At 46.2% G+C, this 26,581-nt stretch overlaps 1 protein-coding gene across 32 annotated transcripts in view; it reads right to left on the reverse strand.

Moving 5' to 3' along the window:
- The window catches only part of GRB10 (growth factor receptor bound protein 10), a 209,591-nt gene that overhangs the window by 81,779 nt on the left and 101,231 nt on the right, over positions 1–26,581 (reverse strand). For all 32 annotated transcript variants that reach the window (XM_031012929.3, XM_055347082.2, XM_063708555.1 and 29 more), the window contains 2 exons: positions 8,804–9,026; positions 4,074–4,215 (listed from right to left, as the gene is read on the reverse strand). In XM_031012929.3, the coding sequence (XP_030868789.1) occupies positions 4,074–4,215; positions 8,804–8,991 (330 nt within the window). In that variant the 5' untranslated portion in view covers positions 8,992–9,026. The remainder of the gene's footprint in view (positions 1–4,073; positions 4,216–8,803; positions 9,027–26,581) is intronic.

Below are 26,581 nucleotides of genomic sequence, written 5' to 3' on the forward strand. Positions count from 1 at the left end.
CCTGGGTGGGACCAGGGAGGTGAGACCCACCCTGCACTGCTTCTGTAGAAGCACCTGGGAAGGACCCCAGATCCAGAAGAGGAAGCAGAGCCTGGGCAAGGTGAGAAAGTTGAATCCAGGGCAGGTGAAGGACAGCCAGGCAGGAAGGAATGAGTGGGCTGTCAGACGGTGACATCCCAGCACGTGGATCTCCGATCAGAAGTAGCCCCCTTTGCGCCGGTGTAAGTCTCCCCCACAGCTGGAGGATCACAGGTTTGAAACTCAGCTATTCCCGCGAACCCAGATGACTCAGGCAAGCCCCATGGGTACCCTTAGCAAACTCAGCACAGCACTCAGGAAGAACCTGGCCAATGCAGGGTCACGAAGCCAGGGTGCAGTCATCGTGGAAGAACTTGGTAAGCCTGCCTGGGGCTGCTGCATGCTCTGGGATCCCCAGGGAGAGGACGCAAGGCAGCTGGGGAAGACCTCCCTGTCCTTCTAGATAGAATAATGGCTGCTTTCTTTTGGCACATGCCTGCCATGTCTTAGACTACCAACTACTCCATCCTGCTTCCTCTCAGATAGCTCTTCACTCTGTCACCATCGTGCTAAGCTCACGAGAGCAGGGCCCACTTTGCGGTCAACCTCTTAGTCTCAGGGTCTGGCAAAAGACCCGGCCCGTTGTAGGGGCTCAAGATGAGCGAAGGCAGAGAGCTCAGAGGGAGGCGGCATTGGAGGAATCTCGTGCTGTTGAATAGGAGGCTGAGGGCTCTTCTCTACCCATGACTACTCCCATGCAGAATTTTCCCTCCCCTCCTTCCTTTCATCAAGTCCCACTGGCCCGCAGCCTTTACAGGGCACTGAGCTTGTATCTTACATGTCTAGAAAGGAGACACACAAGAGCTGCAGGTGGAACTCAGACCCGTGAGGGCCCACAAATGCTGCAGTGAGACCACTGCCACTCTCCCGCCCTGTCCCAGCACGTGGGCCAGGGGGCTCAGCATGCTGTGAGGAGCGCCAGGTCCACATCATGGTAGTTGCTTGCTCTCAGACCTGGGGTCTCTGGACACCAGCATCTGATCTCTTATCACATTACGGAGCTACCAAGGAGTCACTTAAAAAGGAGAGAGGCAGGGCCGGGCGCAGTGGCTCACATCTGTAATCCCAGCACTTTGGGAGGCCAAGGTGGGCGTATCACAAGGACAGGAGATCGACACCATCCTGGCTAACACGGTGAAACCCCGTCTCTACTAAAAATACAAAAAAATTAGCCGGGCGTGGTGGCGGGCGCCTGTAGTCCCAGCTACTCGGGAGGCTGAGGCAGGAGAATGGCGTGAACCCAGGAGGCAGAGCTTGCAGTGAGCTGAGATCGCGCCACTGCACTCCAGCAGCCTGGGCGACAGATCGAGACTCTGTCTCAAAAAAAAAAAAAAAGGAGAGAGGCAGAAGAAAGGTACTAATGCCTGTGTGGGAATTTCAGAAGGCTTTGCCTACAAAGCTTGGGCAAGAATGATTTTTCCTTTCTCATGGAAGTTTAAATATCTCTACTTTTTCCTCCCATTCCCTTCTTCATGAATCTGCTATTTAATAGTGAACATAATGACATGAATGAGGAAGTTTCCAATCACCTCACTATCCCATTACCTTCCACAGATTTCGTTATGCTTTCTTCTTTTCCTATGTTAACCAAGTTCTTCCCCGTGAGCAAAGCCACTTTATGTATCGGGTCCACTTTGTCAATTTTTCTACTACTTCAGAATCCTTGACTAGACCTTGGTCTCAGCATTACTTCCTCTGACTTGAATGAAGGGAAGAAGAACATCAGATTTCTCTTTTCCTCAAGCAAGGGGCAAGGAATGGAGCCAAAGCTCTTTGCCCAGCACCATCCCCCATCGTGATCCTAGATCCAAAGCCCTGGGAAGTGGCGGGAGGTTGTCCAGCACTTGCTACCCCCTGCACTGAGAAAACACACTTTTCATGAGATCAGAAGTCAACACCAAGTACAGATAAAGAAATGTCCCTTCAAGCAATTCGGGGGAAAAAAAAAAACCAAGAACAACGACTTTCTACAAGTAGTTCTAGTTCTGAGTGAGAAACATCCTTCCTGCTCGTTTCTGTGGGCTTCAGGACACGAGTGACACAGACACCAATGCCACGTTCTCATGGGGAACAAGCTCTGATCCCAAGAAAAACACCAGCAGGCAAAATTCTCCGGTTTCCTTGTTCTGCTTACAAATTTGGACAATCCCTGGGGGTGGAGGCCAATTTTCTTGCCAAAGGCTGAGAGAGCCAGATAATATTTTCATGGTCTTATTTTAGAATGGGTAGCTCTGTAAACAACCTCAGTGACAAAACCCACAGACAGCTTGTCTGGATCCTTATTTGAAGCAGAAGGTCACCGGCGAGGTAGACATCCCAGATGCACTTTAGACATGTGACAAAGTGCACAAGCCCAGCCAGTGCTGGCTCCCAGATGAGGGACACTTACCTCACCTTCTAAGTTTTGATAGTGCCATAATGCAGCCTGCTCCGGGGGCCTGAGGTCAGAAAGGGACCCACACTTGGGAGCCAACGGGTATTGGAAGAAAGGTCTATCTCTCAAGAGGACAGACCTTGCATGGCACAGGACAGGCAGATTTGCAGAGAAAGGGATGGCTGGCCTGTCTTGCTTGAGAACAGCAAAGGTAGGGAAGTGAGAGCAAGTAGGGAGAAGAGATGATTCAAGTAGAAGGGCAAAATAACTTCTAAACAATATGTATTTAGCAGAAGGAAAGTCAAAGTCCCGGGAAGCCAATCAGCACAGTGGCTGCAATCACAGGCTCCGATGCTGAGGCCGGGACACACTCAGCCACACCATCAGGTCTCAGCCACACTCAGCTCAGCTGCTTACAGGGGCCTCCCTTCCCTCAACTGTGGAACAGAGGGAACATGCGTACTTAATTCATATGGGATGGCATGAGGAGTAAATGAACATATAAATAAACAAAAAATAAACATATCCACCACTTACGACAAGGCCTGGCACACAGAAATCCTTCACTCCATAAACATCAGATGGCGCAGTTGTTCTAATGATCACCTCCACCCCTAGGGGTCTTCCTCCAGAGGCTGCAGCCCATCCTGGCTCACAGCCCTGCCAACCGGTGGGGAGGAACTTTCAACCCCTTTCTCTGCCAGTTTCTCTGCTAAGCTGACTTGTTGGCTGTTTGACCTTGGACACATTACTGAAATGCTCTGTGCCTCAGTTTCCTCACATGGGAACAATGGTTGCGTCCTATCTACTTCATGGATCTACTTTAAGTAGAAACTACAAGTTCAAAAAGGAGGTTATTGCCCTGTGGGTCCAATGGAAACTCTTCTGCTTTCGGCAGATCATATTCAAAGTCAGGACTACAAGACAGAAACTCTTCAACTCCTGTGTACTGACATCCAGGTGCCCAGGTGAGCCCAGCATTTTCACACCTATTATTGAGCCAGTGGTGAAACTTTTTCAAAGAACTAAGATTCATCTTTAAACATCAAATCATTGTTATTATTTGCCATTTTTTATGAGACTTTTTCTAAAATATACAGATAAACAGAGTTTTGATCAATAATGAAAGGAGGTTTAATTGGTTCATGGTTCTGCAGCCTGTACAAGAATCATGGTGCGGGCATGTGCTCGGCTTCTGATGAGGACTTAGGAGCTTACAATCATGCCAGAAGGCAAAGCAGGAACTGGCGTCTCGCACAGCAGGAGTGGGAGCAAGGGGAGGAGATGACACGCACTTTTAAACAACCAGATCTCGTGAGAACTCACTATTGTGAGGACAGCACCAAGCCATGAGGAATCTACCACCAAGATCCAATCACCTCCCTCCAGGCCCTGCCTCCAAAACTGGGGATTACAATTCCACATGAGATTTGGAGGGGACAACATCCAAACTGTATCGGCCTCATAGGACAACAAGTACTGTGACAACAAGAAAAGAACTGAGAGAGAAGATCCCAGGATTTCCCGCCCTTCTTCCCAAAGTAATAATCTGGCACATCTGTGCAGATCCCAATAATCTGGCATATCCCTCAGCCTGGGCTCCAGCCAGGGGCACACTCACCTGCTTTGCAGCGGCCTGGCTCGGAGGTAAAGAACCCGGCGTGAGCACAGGGGGGCTCCCAGGGCCACAGAGTTCAGGAAAAGGATTGGGGATGGCCGGCAGAGACGAGGTTCTAAACTGCTGGTCTTCCTCCTGAAGGCGCCTGGAAGGCAGGGATAAGTGCCTGTTAAAAGCTGCCATTCCCCACATGACCCAGCCTTACCACTGTGGTGATACACCCAGAAAGCAGGACACAGGGCTTCTAGGAGTCACTGGCATGCCCACGTTCACAGTGGCATCCTTCACAAAAGCCAAAAAGTAGAAGCATCCCAAGGGTCTGCAGATGAATGAATGGATGAACAATATGTGGCATATCCATACCACGGAACACTACTCAGCCATGAAAAAGGAAGCACATTCTGACACAGGCTACAACACGGATGAACCCTGAAGACATTATGCAGAGTCAAACATGCCAGTCACAAAACCAGAGACACTGTGTGATTTCACACAGTGAGGTAGGTAGCGTATTCAAACCCATAGAAAATAGAAGGGTGGCTGCCAGGGACTAAGGGGAGGGCAATGGGGAATTGCTGTTTATTGGGGACAGAGTTTCAGTTTCATAAGATGAGAAAGTTCTGGAGATTGTACAACCATTGTGAGTGTGCATTAATACTACTGCACTGTACCCTGAAAAAACAGTTAATATGGTAAATTTTATGTTACATGTATTTTACTAAAACGAAAACTTTAAAAAATTACAAGTTGTCATTCTCAGACCCAAAGGGTATTGGGTATCAATTTTCTTCTTCATTAGGCATCCGGGGGGGGGGGGGGGGGGGGGGCGGGGCGGGGCGGGGGGGTGCCGAAGTTTTGTTGTCCTGGGTGCGTGCTCATCTCAGGCAGCATTCAGTGCCTGACACGGCATCAGCTCCAAATACCTCATCCGTTTGATCAGTGAATACCTGATGTGTGAAAGTTTTCTGAATATGAAAATTTTCATGAGAACCAAGTGTTTTTCAATGTCCTTGAAATGAGCATTAATCTAATCAAATGAAAATATGAGAAAAGGCTGTGTGTTCTCATCTGAATTATGCAATGGATGCTTATTTATATAAAAAGGTTGTTGACACTGAATTAACTGGAAATTATAGCTTCATGTATCTGTCCTCGCAAAGCCTGTGTCCACATTAGAAACACACCTTAGAAACACACGCTGAATCCACACACCACCTCTACTTTCCTGGCACATCTCCGGGGTCATCTGTTCCCTCCTCCGAAAAATGCACAACCCACTTGTCAGACAACTATGCAACACACACACAGTATGATGAATCAGAAGCAACTGTGAACAGCAGAGAAATCAAGTTCAAAGTCAAAGTGAATGTCAAGTGTCTGGCGCCTCCCCTCTGTAGAGTAACTTCTGGCCCACACCTCCAGGGCACTCCTGGACACACAGCCTCCTCCACCCTTCCTGAGGCCACGTGGCCCTGTCCGCAGCCTCCTACCTTCAAGGAGAGGGGAGCAAACCTCACATTATCTTCACTCAGCATTTCCAATCCCTCCCCATGTTTAAACGTACCTCAGAAACCCCCATCATAGGCTGTGTCTTCAAGTAATTTTTTTGACAATTTTTACGATTTCACAAAATCAACAATCCGTTAGCTTTCCCGGGAGACTTGCCACTACAGAAACACATTTTGTGACTGTATTACTTTTTCTCTTTTACCAACTTTCCCTATTTTTTAAAGGAAGATCCAGCTAACTATCCCACGTAGAGCAGCAAATGATGCATGGATTTAAAATTACGAGAATTCACATGGCATGAAGGGAATCAGTACTGTGAAATACAGGAAAGCCGTTCCTATCATGGTTTGACGACATGCCAGAAAGTTTATTTTTACTGTGAACAAATCCCACTCTTCCCATAACAGCTTCAGCCTTGGCAAGGCATCCAACTGAAACGTCTGGCCATTGTCATACAGGAGGAGATGGATAAAACGGGTGGCCAGTGCCACTTTCCCATCCACGGCTTGTAGCCAGTGACTTCACCCCAAAAAGATAATCTGACGTTTTAGTGTCCACAAAAGCTTCTCTATTTATTGGGTTGTTTTGAGCGTTTTAAAAAGTCCTGTGTTGACTTTAAAGCGGCTCAGAGACATCGCCTAAGGCAAGACTAAGGGACATCACACAAAGACAAAAAATCCCCACGAAAGAGGCTCACAATAGAAGGGACAGTGACTACGGAGAGGAGCGCTGAGATTTAGGGATGTCAGGGATGGTGGCAGGAACTGCAGAGCTGAGGGGCGAGGTCCTTCTCTGTGCCTTGGCTCACTTGCGTTTGTCTAGAACACATGCGTGGCCCTTGCACTCTCAAAAGCCTGGGTTCCTTCTCTGTACAGAATCGGCTCACCCATCGGCTTTCCTATGTGCAAAGCCTTCTTGCCCTTCCCAAGCGTCTCCTCTGCCCATACCCTGCCTGCCCCCCAGCTCCCTTCGGGTTGCATGGCAGCCCCCGGTAAGTTCCTCTGCAGCGTGGACCATGCTCCGTGACCTCTGGTACCCAGCAGCCTGCTCCATGGCCACTTCCCACCTGATGTGGTGGGCCCAGTTACCGCCCCGCTGTGCCACGGTTTCCTCAGCTGGGAAGCGAGAGTGACCCACACTGCCTCCCTCCAAGGGCACTGATAACAAGGAGGAACTCATCAGCATCTGCACACAGTAAGCACTCAGCAAATGGCCTCACTTCACAAAATAATCTTTGGTGATTCTAGATTGATCTCCACATTTTTTTTTAATCCACCTGAAAGTAAGAAACAAAACTACTTACCTGAGAGGACACCAGAGAGAAGACACTGGGCCCAAGGAACAGCGCCTGTGACCCTGTAGGGAGAGGGCTTTGCTGTCCCACAGAGCAAGCCTGCCCCTCCATCCCGGGGACTTAGCGCAGGTAGTCCCGGGGCACATATGGGCGAGTTCAGCCAGAACTCGAGGTTCAAGGGTCCTGGGCAACTACTCCAGCAGGGAGGCAGGCCTTCTGGCTTTCCAGCCCACCCTCGGGCACCTTCGCCATGCGACTGCAACTCCATATTCCCAGGCACTCCCCAAGGCTACGGTGATGCTCCCAAGAGATGCTCCCAAGAGAAAAACAGCTCTCCCACCAGACTTAACTCCTCAGGAGCTAAGTACAAGGGGTCACGCTTCAAAGAGCAAAGTTGAACAAACCCTGGGACAGGCATCATTCAGCATCAATGAATATGACAAAAAGTGAGAAGTCGGAGGGGAAGCCGGGGTGGGAAGCTGGGGAGGCAGCTGACCACGGGCGCCAGGGCCGCTGCACCCTCTCCCCTCCGTAAGAAACAGCTGCCACCTGGGGCAAGGTGATTATCTGGGCTGCGGAAGACCCAAGATGTCAGACCACAAAGAAAACTCTCAGAAGTTTCTAGAAGCAAGGAAGAGCCCAGGAAATGAACAGAGCTCCCCGGAAGATGGGGTGCTGAGACAGAAGGCACCAGAACCCCATCCTGACAGAGGCCAGTGAGGGCAAGGGGCAGTCCCACCAGAGATGGCTGTACATCCTCCGCAAAGGCCCAGAGAGGCACGCAGGGTCCCACGGAGCCCCACGCCATCCCGACTGTGGCAGGGCAGACAGGCAGATCCTTGAGGGCTGCTCCTGGCTCTCAGCTTGATTCTACAAAGATCTTCATTCAGAATGTCTAAGGTGCTCTCAGCACCTTCCCCTTCAACATGACCATTCTCTAGACACCCTCCTCCCAGGCACTCGAGACAAAATCCAAGTCACCCTCCACACACTCTCTGTCTCCTCACAGCCCTGGCAAAATCCAAGTGCTGGCAAAACGCAGCTGCTCCTCCTCAGCAACGTGCTCAAATCCCCCCTCCTTCTTCATCCTCAGGCAGCACACAATCATCTCCCATCCGGGGGCTCCTGAGACCGCTTCCAAACCGGCCATGCTCTGCCAACCCTGCTGCCCTCTACCACTGCCCCCACGACCCCTGGCAACCAGAATGCTGGTGTCAAAACCCAAACCCAGCCCCTTCACGTGCCTGTCCAGAACTCTTTCCCACGTGGCTCCTGAAAAGGGCACACAAAGTGCTTCAGCACTGGCCCCCATCTGCATCATCTCTTCTGCTCACAAAACCTCTGCTTCCATCTATCTGAGCTCCTATCACCCTTTGACATCCGTTCAGAGATCCTACCTCCCAGGAACCTCCCTCATCGTCCCCAGCACGTTCCTCCCTCCAGCCTCCCTGTTTCCACAGAGATGTGCCTACCCCTGAATTAGCAGAGGAATGTGGCAAAATGCAACTCTGAGGGAGGTCTGGGGTTGCACGACAAGCTCCAGGGGGTGCTGTAGCTGCTAGCCTCCCGTCCCTACTCTGGGTAGTGAGGACTTGGGGCATACAATCAGCTCCATGGCTGTTCTTCCAATCTTTCCAGAGATTTTTCCTCTGGTGGTTTTCCTGCATATCCCTCTACCTAGCACAGTGCCTTGCACATAGCAGGCACTCAATAAAAGGTACTGGAATTGAACCGGCTACAAAGTTCAACCCAAGGGCGGCACACCGCACACACTCAGTGTATCCGTTATCCCATCAAAGGAATGTATCTGCCTCTTGATTTTGCAAGACCAACACTATTCCCCCCAACACCATTTAACTCACAGAGAGCAGTGTCCCTGCCGACAGCTCTCACCCTTGGAGAAGGCTCTGCCCATGAGGCCTGGACCCACCTGACAGCGAGGATGTGCACAGGTTGGGAGCGCTGCACCCTCTGCCTCGGGGACACCTGTGGCTGGACGGACCTAGGAGGGCCTGAAGCCCGAGGCTGGCTGCGGGCATGCTGGCCATTCTGCAGGAGGGGCACCGTGTCTGACTGCATGCTGCAGGCCGAGTACAGGCTCTCCAGGGATGCGTTCATATCGTTCACCAGGGCTTCCAGGTCCACATCATCCTCTGCACAGAAAAAGGCAAGAGCAAAAAAGAAACTTTAACAATGGAGAGCAATCAAACCCAAATGTACATCTTGGTGATCAGGTTCCAAACCTCAATCCTATTTTTCAAATGTTATGTAAGGGGTAGAGGGGAAACACCGAGACAAGTATGACTGTATGGAAGCATGCATATTACATGTATTCATCATGATTGACATTCCAGAGACAATTCAATCATTAGAGCTGGGCTGCATTTCTACCTGTCTCCAGGGAGAAGCCATTCGGAGCATCTGCTCAGCTCCCTTCAGCACCCCCTTCTCTCCTCCCCACCCCCTCCGGTAGGCCGCACACAGCCACAGCTGCATAGCACGACCCCACTGGCCTGGACTCAGCTGACTGAATCACAGGTGTCTCCCAGGATCAGGACTCTCCCTTCCCTGGGATTCCAGAAGTGAAACAAGAGACAGAAACAGAGCAGCACCCAACATTGACACTGGTTCCAGCCCAGAAAGGTTAAGTAGGGGCTGACACTGTGGCAGGGGTTTGTGTGTGGCTGCTACTACAACACATGCCTGAGGGCTTCGGGTGCCCACCTATCCTCTCGATTGGCCAGAGAGCAGAAGGAAGCCCATCTTCACAGAAGAAGGCATGGGGCAGATGCAGAGAGAAGCCACAATGGCACAGAGAGTAAGTGAGAGAGAGAGCGGCGGAAAACGCACTTTAGAAAGGGAGGAATGAGCACGCAGAGACTGTGATGGTCGGTTTTATGTGCCAACTTGGCTGGGCCATGGTGCCGGGTTTTAGCTAAACACTAGACTAGATGCTGTGAAGGTATTTTTTAGATGTAATTAACATTTAAACCACAGACTTTGAGTAAAGCAGATTGTTCTCTCTCATGTGAGAGGGCCTCAGCCCATCACCTGAAGACCTGAATAGAAGAAAAAGACCGGCCTCCAAGGGGAAAGATGGAATTCTGCCTCCAGACCTGAGCTGCAACCCTTCACTGGATGTCCAGCCTGCCAGCCTGCCCTGCAGATTTTGGACTTGCTAGTCTCCACAGTGTCATGAGCCAATTCCTAAAACACATGTGTCTCTCTCTGTATACAGCCTATTTAATGGGTCTGTTTCTCCAGAGAAACAGAGACCTAGGGCTGCAACCCAGCACATGGGGAGGGGTTGGGGTGGGATGGGGAAAGGGAGCCAGGAGCTAGGGCTGTGCAGCCCGGCTATGGGCAGCCTTGCAGCTCAGCTTCCGGTGCTTTCTAAGGCCTGGCTGCATTCCTGCTCAGGGAAGACTGGTAAAACATTCTTGCATCCATACAATAATTTTGTTGTTGTTGTGCTTAAGCTAATTTGAGTGATTTTGTACGTGTAACCCAATACATTCTAATAATATTGACTCCTTTTTTCTGCATTTTTAGATTTTTCGCTTTTTGACAACATGGCAAATAATGATGGAAGCTCACATAATTCGTCCTCTCTTCTGCTCCCAGAATAGCTGCAAGTTACACCCACTTAACACACAGGGTCACAGACAGCAAGACCCTCTTCCTACCAAAGGCTACATTGGTAGGAAGGAAAGCAGAGACCGGCACTTGCAAACTTGCTCACCCTGCCCTGCTCCTACTAGCTCTGGGCCCAGGGCCCAGGACGTGGGCTTCCTATTTCTTAAGAGTCCTCAACTCTAACATGAGCTTAGCAGTAGTGTCCACCCCACCGGGGGGGTTAATATCTGCTTTATAACAGAGCTTGGCACACAGTAAACAGGAAGATGTTATTTATTAGCCCTATTTCATCTATTTCTTACAAAATAACAAAAAGTGATCGTTATTAACCTGGCTTAACAGCTGAGGAAATAGGCCTGGAAGAATTAAATCACCTGCCCAAGGTCACATAAGCGGTACTGAAAATAAGCTTTGCATCCCTCATTCTCTCCTACCAGGTGTGTGCTCCTCACAGAAGCTTCAGAGGGGCACTCTGCCCTCTGGTTAGGAAGGCCTTTGTTTTAAAGGGCTCCCCTCATCTCTCAAGGCTAAAGGGCATAAAAAGACAAGACATAAGGAAACAAAACAACAACGAGGGAGGGAAGTCCTGGGCAACCACGGTAGTGCAGAGGGGGTATGGAGGGGGCAGGGTCACCCCCGGGAGTAGTGCTTGGGCTTCTGGAGTGGGTGGGACAGTAGGAGCAGGGTTTAGCCAGATCACGCTCAAGATCCTGGTGAAGACAGACAGATAGAAGGGAGGGGTGAGGACGGAAGGGAGGCTGCTGAAATGGCAGCGATGAGATCACTGAGGCCTGGCCAGCACAGCCCCTGCTGGAAGAACAGAGGCCACATTCAAACCAGGGCCAGGGGAGAGGGCAGGGGCTGGGGAGCATCAGGCTGGAAGAGGAAGGTTGCCTTAGAAAAACAGGGGTCAGATGGATCCGAAGATGCGGACTGGGTGAAATCAGCAGCTGAGACGCAGCAAGCGGGGCCCTGTGTGCCCAGGATCTGTGTGGAAGGAGGGAAGAAGAGAGATGTTGCCATGGTTCGGGTTGTGAGTGGTCAAATATTAATCCTGGCCAGATATTAAAAGGACAAAGTGCTGAATCAATAATTAATAATTACTGCATAATCAATAATTAATCACAAGGAAGAACACTCAGAGTCAGCAGGCGAACTCTTGCTCATAGCTGGGGTGAGGTGGGGTGGGGAAGAGTTGGTTGGCAAAAAAATCAGGATCCCTGGAGGGGCAGGCATGTACCTGCCTGAGCTACCCGAGGCCCAGAAGGCTCGTGGCCTCAGGGAGAGGAGAGCCTCACTGTCAACTGCTGGAGCGAAAACTGCAGTCCAAAGAACTCTGCCTGCCAAAGACAAGACCTCAGTTCCGTATTTATTGAGACTGCTGCATTCATCTTTAGGAAAAGTTATAGTGGAGACCACGAATCTGGGGCTTCATGAAAGTTCTAGAACGTATGCATCATGCACCCACTCATCTCCTACACTCCTATTTAGCTGACAGGGAATAGCTGCTTAATTGAAGCTCTGCAAAATAATAAGCCCAAGTGCCACTCTTAACTTACCATATTAACAAGCTCAATATTTCTATCTCAGTGGGCCATCTAAAAGTCAATACTGGCCAAACCACAAAGTTCACTGTAAGTATAGTCAGTCTTGGGTGATGCAGGTTGGTCTCAATGCCACACACGTGCACACGTGCGAACATGTCCACACACGTGCACACACTTGCACACACATACACGTGTGCTGTGGGGCCACTCTGCCAATTCAATGCCAGGCTTTTAATCCTGCTTTGGAAATAAAACAGTGGTACAGTTCCTACTCTGAGACTGTTCTCTTCTAGGAAAATAACATGTTTTCATTCCCTCTGGGGAATTTTCATGTGCAGTTATTTCTCTCTATGCATTCCCAACAGCCCCTTGGCTGTGCTCCCCAGGCAGGCAGCCCCCGGGGTCTCCTGTCCTTTTCCTGCTAAGCCTTCTGTCAGTCAACCAGATCATTCCTGGGTCATAGCTCTGCAATTAGGTCAAATGCAAAGTAATTCTGTCACTATTCAAAGTAAATATAAGGTAATAGATGCCAAAATATAAACGCAACACGTATCCTCAAAATGCTTTTACTCTCCTCTGAGGTGGATTATTTGTACAACTATTTTCTACTTTAATACATTCAATCATGAATATTTTCAACAAAGCCAGGTCAATCTGGTAACTCAATAGGTTATAATCTTCATAAACTGAATCCAACCACTCTATCTGGATGTTTCAAACCTTCATACTTTCCAGAGCCATTACAGCAAAAATAAAACTTTTTAGAAAATTTAAAATGCCATACTTTAGAAACAACTGTAAAATGTCCTATGGGGTTCATTAGCATTTTATCTGTTTAGATAATAAAATCAATTATGGTTCTCTGACTTGTAAGCTTCACTAAATTCTAACGAAGAGCGACAGTTAAATCTTCCAAACAGGGGTTTTAAAGGTTTGATTCAAAAGAAGACACTTTTTCATATTCTACACCAATTTTTTTTTAATTACTACATTAAGATACGACTGAAATCACACTGAGTTCTTACAAGCATCCCTATGGCGTTTATTCTGTCAGCTGGTCTACCTCAGTAAGGACTCTGTGTGCCACCTCTGTGGGTGTGGTCAACTGCAAAATTCTTGTCTGGTCCCATGAATCCAAGTGGATCAATAATCATCCATTTGTGAAAGGCCTTCTGCCACGTAACAGAAGTGGGAGAAACAAGTAAACAAATGCTTCTCGCAGTGAATATTCAGATTGTCTATTTAATGTTAACTTGCCGCCAAAATATTTTCCATGGGGCTGCCCCACTGGGAGGAATAGTGAAAGGTGAAGAAAAAAATAATTTTATATATAAAATTTCACTTCAGACAGATTTATAAGAATGTATTTTCTGCACAAATATAGGTCAAACAACATGGCTGTCAATCATGTTATTAATAGTTATTTTCCTTCTTTAAATAACCCAATCCAAAACTGGGTATTAACTTTGCCCCAAATATTTGAGTAGCTTGTCTGATCTCAAATTCACATCTCATCTAGTTTCACTGTCATTAGCAAACTGAGGCTGGCTTAGTTTTAAAATAGATATAAACTCAGGGAAACACATTTGCATTGGGCTTATAAATCATCACGAGTAAATGTCTTCCATACAGCAGGCTAGGTGTGCTGACTAGGAAAAGGCAAAGAGGACAGAGAAACTCCGGGGACAGAGGATTTAACTTCTAGCACCATCTCACCACCTTCACCAATACATTTCTTAGTTTACAGCACCATCTAGTGTCTTCTTTACATTGTTTAGGGATTAAAGATGACACTGGATTCACTTTACTAAATGATTTGGCACCATAAGGACATGTTATTTGCACCATGTGTTTAGGACGTGTCCATTACGATCCCTTCCTCACAGACCTACACAAGCTTCCATCAGTGTGCAATGCCTTCAGAGCTTTCTCCACTACCCCCTTCCCCCATTTTCATATGGAAGATATACCCTGTTAAGTCATAAACAGCTGGGGTGGGGGTATATCATTAAGTCAAAGCAGATTCAGTCCCTAAGAAAAAGATAAATGGCACTTTACATGAAAAGTCTCTAACACATGTGCAAAAACCAAAGTCCTTACACATTTCTATCTAGAAAAGAAGTGAAGGTCAGGCTGCAAAAGTGTTTTCCACTAGACCATGTTCACTTGGCAAGCAATTTCTGTTAACTTCTAACCAATTAAAACTTTGTGCAAATATAACTTAACCTTCTACTGAAATAGCTTTTTGAACAACAATTCATCTTCTATTCTCATGTATTCTAGTCACATGCACTTAATTTTCCATATATAGAGTTTGGACATAAGTAAGTAGAATAAGAAAACCAGGTATTATATGGTTAGAGTATTCTTCTCTATCCTATTTATGGTATTTAAAGATATTCAGCAAACACAAAAGCAAACCACCTAACCACAACTCCAAATAAAAATACAAATGGAATCAATGCTTTATTTCACGGGTTCCTACACACAGGCAGGATTTGAGGCAGAAAATAAAATCCCTAGAATTAGTCTGTCCAGCAAATGCATATAAATATCCTTGTACCTAGAAAGAGCTACACAGTAATAACTCTTGGCTTTCAGTGTTTACAAGAGAAACTTCCTTCTCCCAACCTTTGTTGAAAATGGCATCCTCTCTTCTCTACCCAGCTCACAAAAGACAAGGGGAACCACCATTTTCAGTCTCTAGTAATTGAGAAAACACATATCAACAAACTGATGAATTTAACAATTTGTAAGAATATATGTTTTTTGGTTTTTCATTATGTACAGACACATCTGCAAAAGAGTCGTGGCCTATGCTAATGGGCAGTGGCAGGGCTTCAATCAGTGCTGGTGCCTATGGAGACTCAGAAGTCTCCACTCCGACTCCCAGGACCCACAGGCCACATGGGCAGAATCGCCATCCAAAGCATATTCAAAGTTCGTGATGACATAAAATGGGACAAAAATAAACATATATCCTGGGCATAACATAGTTAGACAAAGCTAAAATCACAAGGATCCTCTCAGTTTGCTGAGGCTACACTCACTTGTTCCCTGATTACTATTTACAGGTGGTTTCTTAATTATTTTTCTTAGAATGTCTTTTTTCTTCTCCTAAGACAAATGCAGGCTAGTGTATCCAGGAAGGCTGCATGCATATTTAATCCTATATCCAGTTCCCTGAGGGCAGGGGCATTTTCTTCTGCTACCTTGAAACTCCATCCAGACCCTCCTCCAAGAAGATCCCAACATGACTTACAGATCCAGGGCCCTACTCAACAATTCTACAGATAACACAAAATATGGAGACTACTGATTCTCTGCTTTCAAAAAATCTGTCCTCTGCTCTCCTTAAAGCTACATTTAAATATACACATTCTTTCTAAATAAAGCACTACCCCGCCCTTTGAGTGTTTAAGTATCTATGGCTGCTATTTAGATTCAAAGCAACTAAGAAGCGAATGAGAGCCAATCTCAGTCTACAACCACGAAGATGAGGCACAGAGGAGGCACAGCTCATGAGCTGCCTGGCAGGGTGCAGAAGGCTGGGAGACAAGAAGGGAAGCCCCTCCACGGAGAAGCCTCTGGCTCTACCCCAAAGACTACCATCAGATATGCAGAGAGCCCGGAGCTGCATCCCTGGCCCTTTTGGACTTTAGACAAGCTGCTCCAGTCTTCCGGCCTCCTCTTAGTCCCAGCTCGAGGGGCGATGGTGTTTATGGCTCCCAGGATGCCGCCCGACCTTAAGGCTCTCCAGACCCTTTCTTCTTTGTTTCCTTGAAAATGTGACTGTTAACAGTGGATAGAGAAAAACCTGTATTTTACAAATGAGCTGCTAAAATCATATCTCCCTTGTGGAAGGAGAGAGGATTCTTACAACGAAACAACCAGGAAATGATTCTGTTGCCAGAATAATCTGGTTTATGAGCCTCTTTCCTCTGTGTGCACACGGAGCCTGCCATGAAGCACTGAAAAGACTGCCTGGGCATCTGAGTGTATTTGAGTTTATGGGGCTCCTTCAAAATGCAAAAGTAAACATTTGACATGCTTTCTTCAGGTTTCCATTTGCATTTTTCATGTTTCACGGGGGCTGCACCCTTGCCTTCCATGTGAGGTGTAACTTCCCCTTTTAAGTCATTTTGCCCTAGCCTTCCTGCTTCTGCGCCTGGTAGGAGTTTAATTTCACCAGCCAGGGCTGCCAACCTAATAGAATTTCTGACTCTGGGTGTGTCAGTGCTGAGCAGAGGAGTCTCTGAGCCCCGGGTTGATGAATCCTGAGTGTGTCAGGTGATCCTTACAAGAAACAGAGCAGGAGATGGTAGGGGGCTTTGCTTTCCTTGGCTGGAGGCAGCCCTGCTACCCACTCAACCCAATGTTTCTGTTGCCCCCCAGCACTAGCCACCTTGGGAACCAAGATATTGGGAAGGGACCTGAAGGGCATAAGGGAATCTAGAGACTCTTGAGAAGGGATCGTAGCTCACCTCAGAACGCCTGGAGCAGTTGGCTAAACACAGCAATTTTAGGAGCCCCTGACCCCTTTGTCCAGAGTGTGGCGAGTCACTCCAGTGAGGAAGAGAGTTTGGCAGGTGGCAGCCTGCCTTTGCATCTGTTTGGGTAGATTGCTAGGCTCTGCTCATTTTGGCCTACACCTCTGCTGACGTTTTCCCCAGGCTCTGGGATTTAGGTGGGAAAAGTCATTAATGTGCCCTCAGGCAGGGTCAGAGTCATGATATCTGCTATTTGGTGTTTTTGGGTCAGTGTGTGAAAAGGATTGGTAACAGTATTTGAAAATCAATGATCATGTCGGCTCAACATCACCCGAACAAAGGGATGACCCCCATTTTTGCTTTTTATCTTTCAGGCCTTTAGTATTTCCAGTTAAGTATTTGACAAGTTAAAAACCAATATATATACTACTTTGTTTCTGTACTTTTTGGCTTGTCACTTTATAGCAGTGGTTTGAAAAGTTTTAAATCAGAAATGAGTATTTACACTTTGGAAAATATATTTGAATCAGAGAGGAAAGGTGGCCTAAGGAATGAGATTTCATGACAGAAAATGGTTTTTATTAATTAGTAACTGTCAGCATCTATTTTCTGGTCCAATTCAAAGGGGAGGGAAACATAAATCTGTTAAATCTCAATGCTCACACTGAAATGTTGCAATGGGGAAATTTGGGCTTATTCATATTCAATAATTAAATATCCTCAAAGCTTAGAAGAAATACAAATTTGTTTTTCTTTCTTTGTTCTATTTTTAAAAAGTAAAAGCAGGTATATACCCCCCAAAATTGAAAGTAGGGACTTGAACAGATAATCGTACACCCTTGTTCACAACAGCACTATTCACAACAACCAAAAGGTGGAAACAGCACAAGTGCCCCTCAACAGATGAACAGATGAAGAAAATGTGGCACATATACACACAATGGAATATTATTCAGCCACAAAAAAGGAAGGTGCCTCTGAAACGCACTAGAAGTCAGAAGAACCTTGAGGACATAATAAGCCAGTCACAAAAGGATAAACACTATCTGATTCTGCTCATGGGGTCCCTGGAGTAGTCAAATTCCTAGAGATAGTGGAATGGTGGTGGCCAGGGGCTAGGGAAGGAAATGGGGTGTTATTTATTTGATGGGTACAGAGTTTCATTTTTGCCAGATGAACAGAGTTCTATGGATGGATGGTGGTGAAGGTTGTGCAACCATGTGAACGTTCTTAATGTCACTGAAATGTGCATTTAAAAATGGTAAGGATGGGCTGGGAGCGGTGGCTCACGCCTGTAATCCCAGCACTTTGGGAGGCCGCGGCGGGTGGATCACCTGAGGTCAGGAGTTCGAGACCAGCCTGATCAACATGGTGAAACCCTGTCTCTATTAAAAATACAAAAATTAGCCAGGTGTGGTGGTGTGCACCTGTAATCCCAGCTACTCAAGAGCCTGAGGCAGGAGAATCGCTTGAACCCGGGAGGTGGACACTGCAGTGAGCTGAGATCACGCCACTGCATTCCAGCCTGGGTGACAGAGCGAGACTCCATCTCAAAAAAATAAATAAAAAACAAAAAATAAAAAATAATGGTAAGGGTGGTAAATTGTGTTAGGTATATTTTACCACAATTAAAAATAATAATTAAAAAACAAACGCAGTTTTTAAATTGAATTGTTCCCAGGTTACCCTCCAGGTGATGCCAAGCAGACTGGCTTGTTAAAGGACCAGGACAAGGCTGGTCATTTCCTAAGTTACACTAAACATAGATTCCTCTTCCTAGAAAAATAAGAATTTTCAGTATAAATGTGTATGCTCCCCCACGAATCCTGCAGAACATGGCAGGTGGGATTTTAAAAAACTGTTTATCTTTAATGACACATGCAAAGTGCTGCCGCCAGTGGAGGCTCATTAAATTAAACTTATAAAAATGTAGAAAGTCTATCTCCTTTTACACACAGCTGGGCCAACAGCCCCTCACCCATTTCCCCAGGACAACTGGTAGCAAAGGCTAAAGTCTAGGGCAAACTTCAGAATCAAATGCAGATAGCCTGGCGGCCAGACAACTGCAACTCAATCATCACCAAAAAAAAAAAAAAAAAAGTAAGGTAATAATTAATCACTCTGTACTTTGATTCCAGTGAGATTTTTTTTTTAATTGTGGTTTAGGGAGTTGTACAATAATTATATTTAAAAAAAATAAGGAAAGCAATTCATCTTAGTGATTTCATCAAAGACCTGGCATCCAATGTTCAGTGAGCATCCCCTAGGAAAGCATGTAAAGTTTCCTTTTCCTCGGTTTCATCCTGCTACACTGCTGCAAGGAAGCACCTGGGCATTACTAAGATCCCGTCAGGCCCTTTATGACTGCCTGGACTCTGCACCATAGAGCCTATACAACACAGGAAACAAATTTTCCACTACCAAAACATTACAGCCTGCCCAGCAAGAACCAAAAACCTAAGCTAAAACTGCATTTAATATGCACAGATTCAGCTAAGCAATTTCTAACTGTACTACTCAAAAGACACTTCGGGAGTGACAGAGAAACATACCCACAAAAAATTACTCAAAAAGAGCAAAGGATTAACTGTATCTTTCCCAAGTCTTCCTTAGCCATTTGATCTGTTTCCTCTCAGGCTTTTTATTTCAATTCCTAACTCTTCTATTACATCACAAGTCACAGAGAAGCAGAAGTATAAGAAACTATATAAATAACTTGTCATTCTGGAAGGTTCTCATTTTCCATGAACCCTAAAAATATTAGCCCGAGAACACTGGAACTGAAAAGGGAAAATCTAGGTTATGGTCCAAATTTCTGTCACTCACTAGCACTGTGCTCTCTCAGAAAGTCCATTTTTTAAAGGTAAATTAGACACCGGGGAATCTTTACCATCACATCCAATGTTAACACTCTATGATTCTGTGGATTTAACTCCATAAATTTAAAATCCATTCATTTACCCGATATTTTTCTTCATCCAACAAATATTTGCTGAACACTAACTACATCACTTCAGGTATTGGAAATACAGATGTTAACAAAACAGAGACAAATCCCTGCCACCTCGATGCAGTGACGTCTTAAGCAACGACCTTTGGAAAAGGATTTACAAGGCTAAATATAACATAGCAAGAAAGGACAGGAAACTGTTTTTACTACTTCTGGAAAAATAATTCCCTCCACAAAGAAGCTAAAACCTGCTTCAGTTAAGCGGCAACTAAAGGAGAGACGAGGGGGTGGACATATCCCGTAGGAAAGAGTGGGCACCCAAGGGCAAGGGGTACTGGAGCCCAAAGGAGGGATCCCAAGCCCCAGCGTTCTGCAAGAGAGGTGAAGGATGAGTGGGAAGTCAAGGGAAGTGCAGAGTTGAGTACAGTGTGCGTCCTCAGACGAAGAGTTTCTTGGCAGAGTTCATGACGCTCCCAGTTTATAAAAGTATCCCAGAGGCCAGAAATTCTCCTAGGATGGTTATGCACACTGCTTGGCAGAGAGAAGAGTTTTAAAATGAGATCTCTGTTTACAGACAAGACAGTCAAGTAGAGGGCATTCAGCTCTAAAATGAGCCTGAATTCTAAGGCATCAGGATGAGAAAAGTCATTCTAGGAGAACAGTACCAGGCGATTCCAAGAAATGGCAGTTCTCCAAAAACTGAAATGCCCAGGAGAGAGGAGCTGGTTTTCCAGAATGTGGATGGAAATGCAGTTTAACTAGAAAAACAGGACACTCCAGATGGGCCTGAAGGGGCAGATGATCTAGAGCTGTAACCCTCAAACCGCCAGATGCATGGGGCCACCTAGGAACTTCTGGGGTGGGAAAACCAGTTCCTGAGATGCACCTGGCATTCTGATTCCCAGTCTCCGGGGGTGGGCTCAGAAAATGAACAGAGTTCCTGTTAGGGTCTGAATATCTGTGTTCTCCCAAAATTCATGTGTTGAAATCCTAACCTCTACAGTGAAGGTATTAGGAGGTGGGGCCTTTGGGAGGTGATTGGGTCATTGGGGTAGAACCCAAATGATGGAATTCGTGCCCTTATAAAGCCCTGGAGAGACCCTTCCCCATTCCACCATGTGAGGACACGGCAAGAAGACACCATCTGTGATGCAGAGGGAGAGTCATCATCAGCTGCCAGATCTAGGAGCACCTTGATCTTGGACTCCCCAGCCTCCAGAGCTGGGAGAAATAAATTTATGTTGTTTGTAAGCCACCCAATTGATGGCATTTTCTTACAGCAACTCAATCAGACTAAGACAGTTCCAAAATGAATGCTTACTATTTTTAAGATAATTATTTTTGAGGTGCCTTCTGAACAATGCTCCAGGGAGAGGGGATGCTCCAGGTTTTGATGAACAAAGTATGGAACAAGCACAGGGAGAGAGATTTCACAGTGGGGAGTCATGAGAGAGGAAAAGACTCATGTTTTGATTTTTATTGTTTCTCTCTATAGAACATTACATTATTAATGAGCATGACAAACAAAAGCCACCATTTTTTGAGCACCTGCAAGGTACCAGATCCTATGCCAGGCAATTCTCATAGTTCAAGCTATTCCTAATCTTCCTACCAAACCAGCCAAGCAGGCATTTTTATATTTCAGGGGAAGAAACTGAGGCACCCAATAACTTGGCTACCAAGACACAGAGTGGAGAGTCTGCCTAACTCCAAAGTTGCACATACTGCCTCCTTACATTTTAATAATTTTCTTTAGTTTTTTTCCTCACTAAATGTAAGTTCTATTTTTTTATTTAGATACCTTCCTTTGTCAGTGAACTTGGGTTTCTAGAAGGCCGGAGCTGCCCTTTGCCTCATGACCTTACCCTGAGTCTGGCACACAGCAGGTGCTCAGTACATGTTAGTTGAGTGGGAAATAGATTCATCAGTTTCCGTCAATCAAGCGGTAGAATTTTCCCGAAAGCCAGCCAGCCAGGCAGAGCTCCCAAACTCTCTGGAGGCTGCTGTATCTCCAAACTTTTAGTTTCTTGGAAAAAGGCCCAGAGGGTAACCCACCAGGTACATAAATGCCAGATTGTCTTATTCCAAAAATGGATGGCATGTGTCCAAAGAAGAGCTGTTCCAGGCCCAGGAATCTATTGGCAGGATACATTCCCCAGCAGTCAGGCCTTACCAAGTCTACCTGACCATGCCAGGCCTCCCTGCGACTCCGTAGGCTCCAGGAGTGACACTCAACAAGCCCTCCTCTATGGCGAGCCTTCACACCTCTGCCTTGAATCCTGCCTTGCCCATCCCAATAGTGTTCCACGAAGTGCAGCGAATTCAACGTCTGCCCTGGGCTTTTCTGCTCTGAGAAACCCCCGCCGCCTCTTGCAATCACGCTTCCCACACAAGCCCAAGCCTTTCATGTCTCCACTCAACCCCGGATGCAGCTCCATTCTTCTGCGGATCCTGCCGTAGGGAAGACACCATTTTGCATGTCACTACCTTCTTCTCTGCTTCCGCATGGTGTCTACAAAACAAATCTGCTGTCCTTCTGAGGCACAGCAGCTGCCCATGATGTAAGGTCAGTCTCCCCCTCAGTACCTTGTCCTGCCAGCAGAGACCACAATGGAATATGAGAAGTTGGTGCTTGGTGGGATGCTGGGCGCTGCCCTGGGAAGATTTCTATTTCCAAATGGAAGGTGAAAATAAGTGTGTCTGACACATCGTGTACTTACTGCTCACATCTCCAAGAAGCATAGACACTTAGCACTCAACAAAGCCAAATTCAGTATTGTATTTCACAAGTATTCCTCATCTGTTCTGCTCAATGCAGTGTATGCTGGTGAAAAAGAGTGGTTCAGATTGAGAAACCATGGAGGGGAGGGAGGAACAGTACAAGAATCTAGCACTATGCCAAATGTTCACATATGGCATCTAAGTACCCTTATGCCAAACCATGAGCTAAATGCTATCAGCCACATTTCACAAATGAGAAAACCAAGGTCAGCAAGGCTAAAACACACACTCAGCACCACACAGCTATGAGTAAAACTTGATTCCTCCTCTGGTTTAACTACAAATCCAACATCTTTCAGTTTTCCCAGATTTAAAAAACAAAAAACAACATGATCCCTGGGCTTAAGGAACATAAACTGCAAAGACAGACATGTATTTGATAATTTAATAAAGTGAAGTATGACAGGTCTGGGGGAGAAGTAAAAAGCCACAGGGGATACCAAAGAGGAAGCAGCTGCTTTTAATGGGCAGAGGGCGAAAGAGAAACATCCAGGGAGAAGGTAGTGTCATCTTTGTCAGGACCAAAGAATGAGAGAAACTCAAACACTCAAAAGAGGTTAAATCATTCCTGGCTAGAGGCTGCCCATAGACAAAGGCCGGGGAGGGCAAAAATAAACAGCGGTTCCAGAAAGGTAAGCTGTCTATGCAGCTGGCCCAGGTGATGTGTGTATAGGAAGGACGTGAGAAGACGCCAAAGAGTAGAGTGAGGACTCACTTCTAGGCCACTGAATCCCACTCTCAGAGAAGACAATGGTGTTCCCAGACTTTTAAAAAAAAAAATCTGACAACCACACAGAATGGCCAGAAGGTGCAGAGGCAGGCAGTGAGTGACAAGGGTGGGGGTCGGGTGGGTGAGGGGGGGCAGAGGTGGAGCAGATGTTGAGTGAGACCTGGGAGAAACCGAACTGTCGGCAAGCACGTGAACAGGGAAAGATGGATTCCAGGTCACTGCAGAGTGCACCAGAAGCAGGGGTGGAGGTTATCAGGGGCATACTGTGAGTCTGTGACAGGAAGTACTCCCAACCAAGGAGAGCTGGCCATGCACAGAGCCTGCTCCTGCTGGAGGGTGGAGGCCAGGAAGAGTCCAACCAGACAATTTGCCTTCATCTCTCTCCGAAACCACTCCCTGCTTCAAATACCCACAGTGGATTAGCCTCAGTAATGACAGAGTCTAGAGTCACTGGGAGTGCCCCGCCCGCTCCAAGGTGGGGAAACCATTTTGCCATGATGCAGAAATCTAGCTGATCCCCCCCATCAGTAGCTGGGGTGCTGCAGGGAGTCCCCATTCAGGGTGCTGAGTCCCCAAGAGGAAGCACACTAGTTATGCAAAGGTACTTTCAGCCATTTGGTATGCAAGTAGATTAGAAGCCTGCTGCAATTATTTTTCAGTGCATTTAAAAATATATCCACAAAGATGGGAAGGTTAATGGCTGGGCACTAACTTCCTCTTGTCATTGCCCCCTCACCCTTTGAACAACTCAGGACTATCGTGAAAGACTTTCTTGGTCAGGCTGAACCCAAAGTTGAAGGGGTTTAGTGGCCAGTCCATGCAGGTTGTAAGGGAAATAGCTGGGGATGGGGAGACCACAAGGTAGGCTCCTGGCTCCAACACTTGCTGAGTCTCGGGGCGCCCTTGAACACCGAGCATTAAACACCACTGAAATGTCTGCTCCTCAGAGGGTCACTGTAAGGATTGACGGCAAATGTGCACACAGTATCTACCCATGGGTAAGAAACTAACATTTTTGAGGACCTCCTTAAAGATGGGATTAATTCATAGTGGGGAATATAATATTAGCCATGTTAACAAAAGTGATATTGGAAACCTTGCTAAATTGCTTCTGAAGGCGATACTAGTACATTCTGTAGCAAATGACACAGGGTTTTTTTTTTTTTATTTTTTCCTTGTAATCGAACTGAAATTCTCTAGTTTGACATCTTCCTTTGGGGATAGAGTTTAAAATTGTATAAGAAAGATAACTCATGCCAAAATAAGGAAGCATTCTACTTATCTGGAATGACTAGAATCTGGCTGATTAATACTGGTTAATTGTGGTTAAAAAGGAAAAAAAAAAAAAAAAAAAAAAAGAAAAGGCTGGGCGCGGTGGCTCACGCCTGTAATCCCAGCACTTTGGGAGGCCAAGACGGGCGGATCACCTGAGGTCCGGAGTCTGAGACCAGCCTGACCAACACGGAGATACCCCATTTCTACTAAAAGTACAAAATTAGCCGGGTGTGGTGGTGCATGCTTGTAGTCCCAGCTGCTCAGGAGGCTGAGGCAGGAGAATCGCTTGAACCCGGGAGGCGGAGGTTGCGATGAGTCAAGATCGTGCCACTGCACTCCAGCCTGGGCAACAAGAGCGAAACTCTGTCTCAAACAAACAAACAAACAAAAAAACAGAAAAACAAAAGAAAAAAAGGTTAATTTAGGCAAAGTACAATACAGTGGAAAAATATAATACAGACATTGGATTTTAGGAGACAGAATATTCTCATTTCTACCTAGGGGAAATTTAAAAGTATTCTTTCATCACTGATCTTAATGAAATGAAAGAATTATTTCTTTCTAAGTTGTACTCTGCTACTTCGAAAAAGGATTTGCACTTCCTTGGACGGAAACGGTCCATATGTTGCGGATCATTAAATCAGAAATGACTCGCTGCTCACCACTGCATCCCCTGGGCCTGGGCCCCAGGCCTCCTATCGCCTACACGAGCAACCGATACTTGTTTCACAAATGAATGAACGAATGAACGAATGAATGAAAGACACAGGGAAACTGCGGAGCAACGGGATGAAAAGCAAACACACCAGGGGAACAGAAAGAGTTGCTGGGATAAAGCCCTCTATTGAGCTGCAAGCATCCTGACAGCTAAAGGAAACATGAAACATTAATGGAGTCCAATTATCTGCCAAAGGGGACCAGACAAAAGAGTGGCGTGAACTGTCAGAGCATGGGGAAGGCGAAGGCCCAGAATAGCTGAGATTTGAAAAATTACAAAGGATGACAATGGCTTTTTCAGTTCTGCTCCAAATAAGGACCAGGAGGGAGAGGTCTGCTGCTTGCCTAACACACTGGGGCAAAACAAAGAGAACACAGGCTCCTCAATGCCTTTTTTGTTCCTATCTTCCTTATTAAGACAAATGATCTTCAAAGTGGAAAGGAAGGAATAAGCACAATTAAAGGGAAACCACTGTCCCAGGCAGGGTGGGGGGCAACTGTAGGGATTCGATCTACTGCTTTCAAGGCCAAGGAAAACTCAATCCCTACAGTTGAAATCTTGGTTTGAGCCACTGAATGATCTGAGGAATCAAAAAGAAGGAAAATACTGGTGGACTTGGATAAGGAAGGAGGGCTAATCTAGAAGCAGAATAGTAGAGGGATGAAATGCTTAGAGGCCAGAGCCCACCAGCCTGGGTTCAAATCCCAGCTCTGCCACTCTCAAGGGCTGTGATCTGGGCAACTCCCCTACTTCTGGCTTCAGTTTCCTCAGTTTCCCTATAAATATGGAGATAATAATTGTGCCTACCTCATATGACAGGTAGATTCAATGGGTTAAAATACGAAGCATAAGTTCTTAATAGGTTAGGAACCTACTACTACAGCTGGAGAAGTCACTTAAACATGTAAGAAACAGAGATGAAGGTAAGAAATCATGACATATCTAATAAACTATACTATCATAATTTAACTGTAGGTTGCAGAATAATCATTAATGACATGTACAAAGGCTATTATTTGGTGTGGCATGACTCCATTTCCATAAGGCAGAAATAAAATATGGGCATGAGTTATTTTGTGGGAAAAGGATTACAGATGATTTTTCTCCTAGCTTTTCTGCATCTCAACCCGAATAGAAGGTATTTAGTGTCTGGGGTGGGGGCAGTCACAGAAATCACAATTATCATCAACTTTGGCATCAGTGTGCAACCAGAGACCAACATTCACTACTTTTCAGGACTATGCTGAGCGTTTCAGAAAAAGAAAGTTACCCCTGGAAATAGCACAGTTTCACCATGAGAAAATGATACTAACAAAAGTTACTTCTGCACAGATACAGTTAGCCCCCCATATCCACAGATTTAACCAATTGAAGATTGAAAATATTAAGAAAAACAGAGTGTACTTGCACATGTACAGACTTTTCTCTTGTCATTATTCTCCAAATAATTCAGTGTAACAACTATTTCCACAGTATTTACATTGCATTAAGTATTATAAGTAATCTAGAGATGATTTAAAGTATAGGGGAGAAAATGTGTAGGTTATACGCAAATACTATGCCATTTTACATCAGGGCCTT

Source organism: Gorilla gorilla, chromosome 6 (assembly GCF_029281585.2).
Source record: "Gorilla gorilla gorilla isolate KB3781 chromosome 6, NHGRI_mGorGor1-v2.1_pri, whole genome shotgun sequence".
Classification (NCBI taxonomy): domain Eukaryota; kingdom Metazoa; phylum Chordata; class Mammalia; order Primates; family Hominidae; genus Gorilla; species Gorilla gorilla.